Source organism: Puntigrus tetrazona, unplaced genomic scaffold (assembly GCF_018831695.1).
Source record: "Puntigrus tetrazona isolate hp1 unplaced genomic scaffold, ASM1883169v1 S000000001, whole genome shotgun sequence".
Taxonomy (NCBI): Eukaryota; Metazoa; Chordata; class Actinopteri; order Cypriniformes; family Cyprinidae; genus Puntigrus; species Puntigrus tetrazona.
The window spans coordinates 4,210,260-4,221,542 of NW_025047681.1; the positions used below are offsets into that span (position 1 = coordinate 4,210,260).

Below are 11,283 nucleotides of genomic sequence, written 5' to 3' on the forward strand. Positions count from 1 at the left end.
AAACTCTTTATATATAAAAGCTATCCATCTTGGACATGAGGGTGAGTAAAAAAATCATTTTTATTTTGGGTGTAGGATCCCTTTAAGTACACTATTATTTTTTTATTTAATATCAAAGCATAATATAAAATTTACATATTAAATCATTTTGTTATGATTAAATCTACATTGAATTCCTCTATTTTTATTGAGGGCAGAGCAACTTTCTGGCAATATATATGTGAATCAGCTCAAGACTACAAGACCTGAAATGGGTGTAACCAATTAGGGAGACATACAAAATTCAACATGTTCCTTGGTCAACAAATTTTGTTGACCCTGGAACAACATCTTAATCAAACTATTTAGTCTTGACCAAATCTCTACACCTAAACCTAACCTTACCCGTGAGTAATGCCTAAAAAGTAAATGATAGAAGAATGACACTGATGTACAAGCACCCAGCACTGATTGTAAACCTACACTTCACAAAAACTATTAACTGGTTCTTGAAATCTGATTGGTTAATCACAGTATTGTCCCAGGGTCAATGAGATGTTGATCCAGGAACGCATTCAACTCAGCAAAACCAGGTTATGCAATAGAGCCACAGCAGGAATGCTTCATTCTACAGCTGTGTTGTTGACCTGATGTAGAGCGCTGGTGCGTGGGGGAGAGAAGCTTGGCGTGAGCAGCTCTTTTCTCTCTGAGGTTCTCTGAGGAGCTGGTGTATTCAGGGCTCTGCTCTGAGGTGTAGGAGGAACCACCTCAATGGACACACCAGCCTCCACATTCTGGTCAGAGCGATCAACAAGTTCAACCAACTCCGACCAAACTGGAAAAACAAACAAAACAACAAAAGGTCATAATTCAGTACAAGGACTACCAGTGTACAATCAAAAATTAGATTTGAGCAAATAACCTTTCAATATATCAGCTTGCCAAATGCGGGAACAATTATATAATTGCGTAATTAATCAACGAATGGCTTAAATGAATAGCTTCTAATTGACTAGAAAATATTTCCCTAGTTTTAATCCAGTCCTCCTTTCTTTTATAACTCTTCCAGGCACATTCGCTACTGCTGATGGTAGGGGAACTGCAAGAAAGTTTGACTGTCGCAGTAGCATGTTCTTGCGTTTTTTCCACCAGCACAGCACTTCTTTTCCATCACTTTAATTGATGAATGTCTAAAATTCAAAAAGGAGAATCCTAAAACAGGCCCAATGCCCAACCTGCGTGTGAATGATGATGCAAAAACTGGCCTGAAGCCCAGCTTTAGGAGCATAAAATTACAGCTGTTTTCTCTTGCATATAGTTTTTTTTAGCAATGTTGAGCCTAGAGCTTCATTTGTTTGACCTGGTCTTGTATTATTCTCCTTATAATGAACTTCAAGGGGGTGTATGATGGCATCAAACAGATATTGGATGCTATGCAAACGAAATCTGCCCCTCTGATGTTTCCAAAGTCTGAGGCAGACTCTAAGTGGGAGCAAAGCTGGAGCCAATAATCATTATTTGTGTTGTTCTTACTGAAGAAAACACAAAGCATTCCTGAGATGTTGCCATCTTTTACTGGCACTGCTGTTTGGTTTAATTGGAAGGATACCCTCAAGCACTTGAAGAAACTCTTGTTCACATATCTTGTTGGTGTTGATTTAAAGCCTGCCTTCTTTTTTGGTGTGATTTAGTCTCCTCTGCGGGTTTTGGACCTTACTGGAGAACAGAATGATCTGAATCACTTGACATTAGACTGCACTTGGTGTGTGGTCAGAATCAGCTGGCGCCAGTGTCTTGACCTTAGGTGTCTCCAGGAAAATTTATGCTGTGGTTTCATGGTAAAGAAGATGTTAGTGATGACCTGACCCTGATGGCAGCATAACTTTTGTTCATCCTGCCGACATCACATTTTCCCAAGCACGATGGTCAGGAATTGTGGGCAGTGCCCACTCTAGCATTAATGTTACCAAGCATAAACTACGGCTGATTTGATGGGACATTGTTGACGATATTGAGAACATCACAGAACTTCTCGAATAGCTATATAACCCTTTTTCATGAAGAAAGCAACAAAAATGTCACATTTACATACTGACATATGGGAGGTGACTTTGGAGCCAGACCAATGTCTAACCACTTCTCTGTTCAAAGTCTGATTGGCAACAAAATTGCTGGCAAAGCACCACTGAATGTGCTGTATAAACAAGATCTCCAGTGAGAGGGTTTCTATTCACTCAAGGTGAATGACTTGAGTGTTTACTATGACAGCAGCAACCGCTAGAAACTGAAGCAAAAATCTGAATAAGTGGATGCCCACTACCTCCCTGCAAACCCTTGCGTATGGAGGAGTGTCTAGGCTTGCAAATTCCACTTGCCAATGTTAATTTTTACTGACTGGGACTCTAAAGTGAGACACTATTCATTAGCATGTTGATGTAACACAGAATGCGTCCTAATGAAAGAGAACTTGTCCTTTGTTTCAGCTGTGTAAGTCAGAGTTGGTTGCTAAGCACTGATAATGCTGTAATGTAGAGCTGCATTGAAAGGACTCTTTCAGATCCCAAATTTGGAGCAACAATACTTCCCGGCAGGTTGTTCCTGTTTGCAAAGCCTACACCATGTTCTCTTTGATCTAATTCTGACTTGAAAGAAGGTGAAATCTTTCTCCTTGATGAATCTAATAACTCACTTGCTGAGGATCTTGCCTGTAGTTACTGATTTGTTTATCCTGGCCCATCTAAGCTTCCTAATGCTGGTGGATAGCAGCCTTTATTTTGAAGCTCCGTAAATCATATATATCCACTTGTAAAGCGTTGTAACAAAAATATTCCTAGTTTTACAATTTTAGTCTAAATAACTGAAGCAATATGTGTGTCCTAAGAGAGCGTCTTGGCTGACCTCTGACTCAACCTATGATGCAGATTACCTCATATGTCATAGATCGAGTCAGATGTCAACCAAGAAGCCACTCTCTGGGACACGCATGGGGTTTTAATTTTAAAACTAGAAACATTTACTTTTGTTACAGAAACCCATCAATCTGCTTCGGAGGATATGTGATAACCCTGGAAGGCATATAGGTTAGTTTTATGAGTATTTGCACATATATTCGATTTACAGAGCTTCAAAATAATAGCTGCTATTGGCCTTTACCAAGCTTGGAAGAGCCAGGTGTTTGTCTGAAAGAAGAAAGTCATGTACACCTAGGATGGCTTGGGGGTGAGTAAAATAGGACTTAATTTTTATTTTTAGGTGATTTGTTTCTTTAATGATGTGTTTCGGTGTGCAAACCATTCACAACCCAGGTGCAGAGAAAAGTACAGCAGAAGACGTGAAGCTGAATAGGATTTTGCAGCTGAACATGGAGTTACCTCTACAATTTGATAAGCAGAAATCATACTATTTTGTAGTATTCTGTACAGTGATAAAGGCCATGCTGAATAATATGTGTGTGTTTTACAAATCATCTTGTAATATGTTTTGCTTCCCCCAAAATATCTCTTTTGCATTTCATTTATAGTATTTATGTAAAGTTTTTGTACAAAATCTATTTGTTTAAGGTATATGTATAGTCAGGTGATATACTAATTATATATAGTTCTAGCATTGTTTTTAACTAATATATAACACTGTGTTCCTGCGAGACGAGACATTTCATTCCACTACATGTACACACAGCAGAATGACGATAAATCTTGACTTGAGTCGACTTGCTACTGTAAACAAACCTTATTTGAGAGTTTGTACTAGCCTAGATCAAGTAATCATTCCCTTCAGCATGGCATAATGGATATTTGTTCCCTACGAGTCGCACACACTAAATTCTTTACAATCTGACATAGCCTAGTTTCTCCATTCTGTCATGGATGGGGTTTTGGTTCCTTGTCTCTTCTGGCTTGCTAAGTTAGGCACTTAAGAAACAATATCCACTACCCTACACAACCGAAAACACATCACATGACCATTCATCTAGGTACAAAAAGTTATGTTTCTCTGATTATCTTCTTTTACATTCCTTAGTTTATGTTAGGCCACTGTATCTTAAATGTTTACGGGTAACAAATTTCCTTGAATCAAATAACAATAGCTTTAAATAATCTCTCGTGGGTAGATTTATTTAGAAATGAATGAATCCAGAGAGCATGTGGCTTGTTTTCGACCTCGATTCTCCTGACGGGCCCAGAAGTCCTGAACGGTTTTGTTGATGTCACAGTTTTCTTCCCGCAGGTCTCTCTGCCACTGCCTTAACTCTTGCACATCTGGACGCGCACGAATCTGAAAAAACATTATGACGGCATCATTTAGCATTCACCACTCTACTACATTATAACTGGACAAGCACTTTAAACAGCAAAACTGCGTCTCAATCAGCTCCCTTGTTCGGCAGTAAGGCCACTGATCAGGGAGTGCACTGAAACGTTACCTGACAAATCCCAAAAACTAGGGAGCATCGGCGCTCACTAAGCTCCCTTACCGGAAAAATGACGTTGCCTGTCTGAAGCGTGAAGCACACAAGTGAACATCTCTGCGCACTCTTCTTACCTTGTACCCTCTCCAGAAAGCCTGGATCAACAGCGCAGCTTGCTCATCTGTCAGAAGTAGAGAAGATGGGACGGGCGGCCTGGGACTGACAGAGAGAGAGCGTTTATACTGTCACGTCAACAAATCATATTCAGAGGTTAAAAGAAAACTGAGAGAGGCGTGAGCCGGAGCACGCTTCTGAGGAATGATCACCTTACTGTTCAAGAAGCCAGTTCTGGACCAAAGGAATCTCATGGAAACTTGTGGGCGTTCGCTCTGTCCAACGAGGGTTTTTACTAATGGACAAGTGCAAAAAATAAAGAACATATTTTGAAACGTTTAACCTGTACGAAAGTCACAAAGAACAGCAATAAACAGAGTCACATTTCTCTTACTTGTAAAGCCATTCAGTGAGGAAGTCACAGCCGTTAAACGCTGTCCGTTTCCTCTGGATCGACAATCCAACGGGAAATAAAGATGATCATGAAGATGTTATATTATAAAATCCTGGCATAGATGAGGACCGTGTCTATACAGTACCTTTCTAAAGTTTGACAACTTTACGATTTTTCTTCAAAATCTGCTATACTGTTGTGTTCATAAAATACAGTAACATTGTGAAATAGTATTACAGGTTTAAATGAGCGTTTTATATTGCTGTGGTGAAATGTCATTTCTTGCTGAAGTTGCATCCCCAGTCAGTTCAGAGACACAAGATCCTTCAGAAATCACTCTAATGCGCTGATTTAGAGCTCAAGAAACATCCATGTTTAAAGTGCCGCTTCATTTTTGTGTAGAAACTATAACATGCAACCGTTCAAATGTTTAAACGGTATTTAAAATGTACATGATATAAGAGTACTTAAAAGTAGAGCGTGTTAATAATTGAACTATATAACAAATAATAACTTAATTGAATTTAGCAGTGACCTCCAAGCAGCGGTGCTTCTGTGCTTCTTTCAGCAGAGCCTCCAGACCAGGGAGGAGAAGCGGAAACACCTGCTCCTCCAGATAACACCCACTGGGCCCTTGACCGAGGCCAGGGGCCGCCCACAGTCTGACAGGAAATAGAAAAAGGACATTTTCACTTGAAACAGCAAACAAGCCAGCAAATGAATAAACAGCCTCAGATGTTGAGTCAAATTACTCTGTTTGAGAGGAGCATCTGATGAAGAGCAGGTAGTAATCGGAGTCTGTCAGACTGGACGACTCCTTCATGTCTCCAAAACCAAACGAACCTCACTGTAGACTTTCCCAAAGTCGCCGTCGACCAATAACTAACCCTGGTGAGAGTGTCGCGTGGATTCGACACGATTAGTGATGTATATATATATACTCCGAGACGAGGAACAAGAGTATGTGTGTTTGGCTGGAGATCGGTGTTTTCTCACCGCGGTCAAAACATCCCGACAGAAAGCGGACACGGCTTGTTGTCTGTAGCCATGGGGACGGTAACTAAGGAAGTGATGACTGGATTGACCAAAATCTTCTCCTCCTTCTAAACTAATTTAAAAGATTTATCAACACAAGTCCTAAAAAGGGATCACACACACACACACACACACACACACACACACACACACACACACACACACACCTGTCAGTCTCTATCTCTTTCAACCCGCGGGTTTTCTCTAAAACACAATAAAAACAAATGTACATGAATAAACGGCAGGCTCCGGGAATCGAGATTCTTTTAACTAAACGCGATCTAAACGTTAGTCATTTTCAGAGTTTAAATACACACGAGGAAGAAAGCAGAACATGAACGAAAAATCACTTGATTGATTCATTAGACTTACATTAAACACTGCGGCCAGGGTGCGGAAACCGTTGTCCTCTCCAGAGTAAGATTTTATGTATTATTATAGCCTAACCTAATGTTAGCGCGATCTTAACAACGAACGTGATCGAGTCGTTTTAGGCAAGTAAATATCATGTCACGAAACGTTATATAATACGACGGAAAATGCATCAAGAGAGCTTTTTGAAACCGAGTCAGTTGAACCATTGAGTCGCACCGTGATTCGGATCTCTCGAGTCGGATCACGTGGAGCGAATCGTTTGATTCAGATGAAGATTCAGGATTATTATCATCCCGTACTGTAGTGTTAGTTTTGTGGTAGCTCACTGCGTTTTTCTGTCAAGCTGCTTTGTCGTAAAAAAGCACTAGAACACACATGAACTGAATTTTAAAAAACGACTTCTGTGTCAGTAATTCTCCATTTTATGTTAGCGGTGGGAGCCCACTTCAAGTAAATGCTTATCTCCGTTACTGATGAACTTAATAAAAACTTAACTGATATAAACATGCAATAAGACACTGATAAGAACTACAACACGTTTATTCATCGGCCACACGGTGGCGGTGTTGTTTTAATATCTTATTCACATCTTCATATTATACTTCATACACAATGTAGAAGAGGAGGCAAAGCATGCTCCTAAAGTAATCTATAAAGCCATGTTAACTGAGAGGAATACGTTTACCTCAGAAAAGAGCAATCCATCTTTGTCTAATTGTATTAGTTTTCACCCAACTTAGCGTTATTTGAGCGGTTATTCCTCACTGTTACCAGTGCATTCACACACTAAAGAAATGTCCACACGTTAACGTCACACTACTGAACATAAACTGCTGTGAAACATCATCAAATATAATTCTAATAATCTACAAAACATCTAGAAGTGTGTAAGTGGAGTCAGATTAATAACACTTGTCCTTAAATAAGACAGACGTAAGATGAAACACCATCAGGTGACAATTTTTTTTTAGTAGAAAAGAGTATTGTACAATTTTTATAGGATCTTTCTGCAGCATTTGGTACCAAATAAATGACTATTAAATTCAGTGTGAAGTCACTATTAAACGTGCGTTCGGAGTTTGTCACGCCACAGAAACATGTTGTACACCCAGACAAATTTGAAAAGTAAATAAAAGAAGGTATCTGCTCCCAAATCCTGTGGGCGTGTCCATCTGCGGCACTGAAGCCACGCCCACTCACACCACTCATTTAAATAAGAAGACCAGGCTCAGTTGTTTTGTAAATTATAGCAACCGTGTAGCGTGACGAAGGCATAGCTAGATAGCAAACAATCAGTGTTTCACAATAAAGTCCAAAACATTTCTGTTAGTTTCAGTGCTCACGGCTCCACTGAGCTCTGATTTAGACCCGCCCAATAAATCCTGATCAAGAAAATGGTGAAAAACTTTAACGGTATAACTCCACCGTTAAGTATTATATAGTTCACCGTCTTTGCATCATGTTTCAGGAATGCATTTCTAACATTTATAACGTGTTTACAAACACTTCTCAAAACGGACTTTAATGATCCCAAGGGTGACCCAAGAACAGAACACCTACCTTTCAAAGTGAGAGCATCCTTCACGTTAAGTATCGCTTACAGTCATACTCGTTTTCTCCAGCATGTTAACGTTTCAATAACTTCCACTGTGTAGCCTGGAAAGGGCTTCATGAATAAATAAATAAATACAACACAACACATCCCTGAGCGTGACCTGCTCCCTCTTTCTGTTTCTGTCGTGTTGTTGCTTCCGGTGTAGACACGATGTAAGACTTGTCTCCAGTGTGAACTCTCATGTGAATTCAAGGTTTCCTTTTTGAGTGAAGCTCTTTCCACACTGTTTACAGAGAAAGTGTCTCTCCAGAGTGACTCCTCATGTGGACGTCCTGGTTTTGCTTTTGAATGAAACTTTTTTTCCACACTGTTGACAGGTGTAGGGCTTCTCTCCGGTGTGAACTCTGACGTGGACCTTAAGGTTTCGCTTTCGATTAAAACTCTTTCCACAGCGATGGCAGGTAAAACTGTTAAATTCTGTCTTCTTTTCTCCAATTTTTAAATAACGATCTTTCTCAGTCCGTTCTTCTCCTTCCATATCCTTCAGCTCTTGACTCTTCTGAGTCAGGTCTAGGAAAAAACCAAAACAAAAGCAGTCATCTTTGTAAGGTTCAATCTCTCTTAAGATGAAGTTGTCTATTGTTGTGAAAAGTCACAATCTAACACAGAAGCTAATGGCAAACACGATCTAGAAATGAACAGCCAGCATTGTCTCCGGTGGATTCTCAAGATCTGGTACACTGATAGCATCACCAGTGAAAAAGTCGTGCAGCTGGGAAATTCCAGCAGCTTTCAAGTTGCTATCATGCAGCAATGACTTAGACTAACCGGGCATACTCTATAAATACTACAACGCATTGGTGGCCACGGTGTATCTCTGATAAAGTGCTTGAGTGGTTTAAACCTAATTTCAGACTATCACGATGTTCCCCAGGGTTCTGTCCTAGGACCTTTGCTTTTTAGTATCTACATACTATTACAAAGCATTGGGGGTTTGGGGTTTTATTTCTATGCCGATGAGAAATTAATGAGAAAGACGTTTTGTTATGTATGCTGCACAACAAATTTTTAATTTGCTAAAAAAATTGCAAACTGAAGGGATAACTGCAGAGGTTCCAAAACAATATTAACAAGTCCGTAAGCTCACATTCCTCAAAAAGAGGATCCAGGAGAAAGAAAACCGAGCTGTTTGTTCCTCAGGATCTTCTTGTTTCAGGCTGAACACTTCTTCAATGCCATCTTTATAATAGTCTCATGTGGATCTCAGCTGCTTCACCGTTTTTTGGTACTGTCGTGATGAAGAGGAGAAAAAAATAATTAAAAAATACTGCCAAACTAAACCTCCTTTGTTTATCAGTCAGCGTACTTCTAAGGGAATCTGCCAGAGCAAGCAATAAATAAAAACAGTAACAACAAAACACTAGCACACTATAGATGTTACTACCTTTTACCTCAGCGACTTCACCGTCTGCAGTCGGTTTTTCATTTTGTTGCATTTAATCAATTAATTTTATTATTTGAACATTGTATTTAAGTTACAGTGGTAACTACTCTGAGCATAAGTTCCTTTTCTCCCCTGCTTTCTCGAGTTTGACCCAGAATTTCCCTGATGTCAGGGTTAACACACTCATTGTAGGAGTTTATTTCCTGGAGGTGTCATCAGCATGCGGTGATGGAGTTCCACAGGGATCGGTTCTTGGTCCAATGTTATTTGTCAAAAATTGACCCTAGTGGTAAAACGGACAAGTATGGAAGTTCCTTTCGTTTCTTTGCAGACGAGACTGTCTATGAGGATAAAAATGTGCCACAATGCTGGAGTGGGGAAGTTAAAGCCTGGCTATCAAATCACTTTCAGACTTAAAAGAAAGGTATTAATGTTGGATCCTTCCTCAAGTTTGATAAATGTAATTTCTGAAACGGTGAAGAGTCCACAGTAGACCTTTTTATGAAGAAAACTCACGTGCAGGCAATGTCATGAAAGAGGAAAACAAACCTGATCAGAATGTGAAGTGGGTCGCCTCACAACTACAAGATTAACACGCAAGACGTACTTGTTTGGCGCTTCACAATCTGTATTGTTAAAAGCACTAGAAATAAAGGTGGCTTGACTAAAAATCGAATTAATTCCAATTAATAAAATGTATCTCAAAATAACTGAGATTAATTCATTTGACGATTCATTTAAAAGACCAATTTAAGGTAAAAGTGTTAACTTTGAACTCTGAATCAACAAAAAGTAGCTTTATTAATTTATTTTACATAAATACAAATATATTGTGAAATATACGATCACTTTAAACAAGAAACTACAGTCTAAATAAACTTAATAAGCGAGTCATTCATCGACTCTTTCAGAAACAAAGCTGCTTACTGAATCAAATATTCACTATTTGTATAATAATAAGACGGATTCATTGAAGAAACGCACAACAGTTCTTCTGTTTCACTGGTTAACTTACCGAGTTTGTCTAAAACTGTATTATTCGCACCTTCACCTTATATTTGTATGTAAAAACTTCCATCTAACCTACTTTTTTGTCTTTCCACACAAAATAACGCATCTGACTGACAGAACAGCTCTTGCCGGTGACGCTAGGCTTGTTCTGCCAATTCTGTTCAACGGCATTGAATTGAAGAGAGCTGCCAAACGTTCTCATTTTAGGTGTTCATGGCAGCTGTCCAGTGATTGGCCGAATGCTGCAAGCAAGTGGCGGAAATGGCTATGACAGCAAAACAATAAAACACATTACAAACAAGGCATACTGACTGATTATGTTGAAATTATATGATCACTTTAATCTTTTTAGGGCCACAGACTATTAAAAAAAAGTCTGACACACACACACACATGTTGTTTCTTCCACTTCTAACTTAAATTCAGATGTTATTAATACAGTACTTATTACAGTGTTTGGCTCCGCCCTGCATTTCTGGCTTTCCTGCAGGAATACTGAGCCAAGGCACTAAAATGCATGAGGGTAGTACCAAACCGAGGTTGAGTCTTCCTGGGGACCAGGGCAGTGCTACTGTGATGAGTCGGGGACCTCGAAGCATTTCAGCTCATTGAAGAGTTCCTTGTGTTCGGGCTGGCCTGCTCTGGTGTTGTCTTGAGACCCAAGCCTTAATACGTGCCTAAAGGTTCCTACCACGCCTTTCCGCGATCAAGTGGTTCACCTGCAAGCACAGCCCTACGGCCCCCGTCTCCCGCTCTGTGGAACCTCCTGGACCGGACTCAGCAGACTTGACTTCTCCGACACCAGCGGAGGTGCATTTTTTAAATTAGTTTGAGCCGAGTCAAAACGGTGTCATCCACGTGAAGCACAATGTGAAAATCAATTTCAGAGCTGTTTAAGGAGGAGCATAACAGTAGAGTTCATGTTTTGTTTACAAACGTGTTCACTGGATATGTAAGGGAAAAAAAAG

At 39.8% G+C, this 11,283-nt stretch overlaps 1 protein-coding gene across 3 annotated transcripts; it reads right to left on the bottom strand.

Moving 5' to 3' along the window:
* Nucleotides 1-42: 42 nt before the first annotated feature.
* On the bottom strand, nucleotides 43-9,756 carry iqck (IQ motif containing K). Of its 3 annotated transcripts, XM_043229135.1 has the most exons (9): nucleotides 9,008-9,756; nucleotides 6,303-8,430; nucleotides 5,648-6,003; nucleotides 5,431-5,557; nucleotides 4,896-4,948; nucleotides 4,719-4,796; nucleotides 4,522-4,606; nucleotides 4,140-4,254; nucleotides 43-814 (listed from the first exon to the last, which is right to left on the bottom strand). In XM_043229135.1, the coding sequence occupies exons 3-9, from the start codon at nucleotides 5,716-5,718 to the stop codon at nucleotides 603-605; spliced, it is 741 nt and encodes a 246-aa protein (XP_043085070.1). In that variant the 5' UTR covers nucleotides 5,719-6,003; nucleotides 6,303-8,430; nucleotides 9,008-9,756; the 3' UTR covers nucleotides 43-602. The 3 variants fall into 3 exon arrangements, with proteins under 3 accessions (XP_043085070.1, XP_043085069.1, XP_043085071.1); XM_043229134.1 differs by having other exon boundaries at nucleotides 6,303-9,756; XM_043229136.1 differs by lacking the exons at nucleotides 6,303-8,430; nucleotides 9,008-9,756 and having other exon boundaries at nucleotides 5,648-5,783; nucleotides 5,892-5,920.
* Between the last annotated feature and the right edge of the window lie 1,527 nt (nucleotides 9,757-11,283).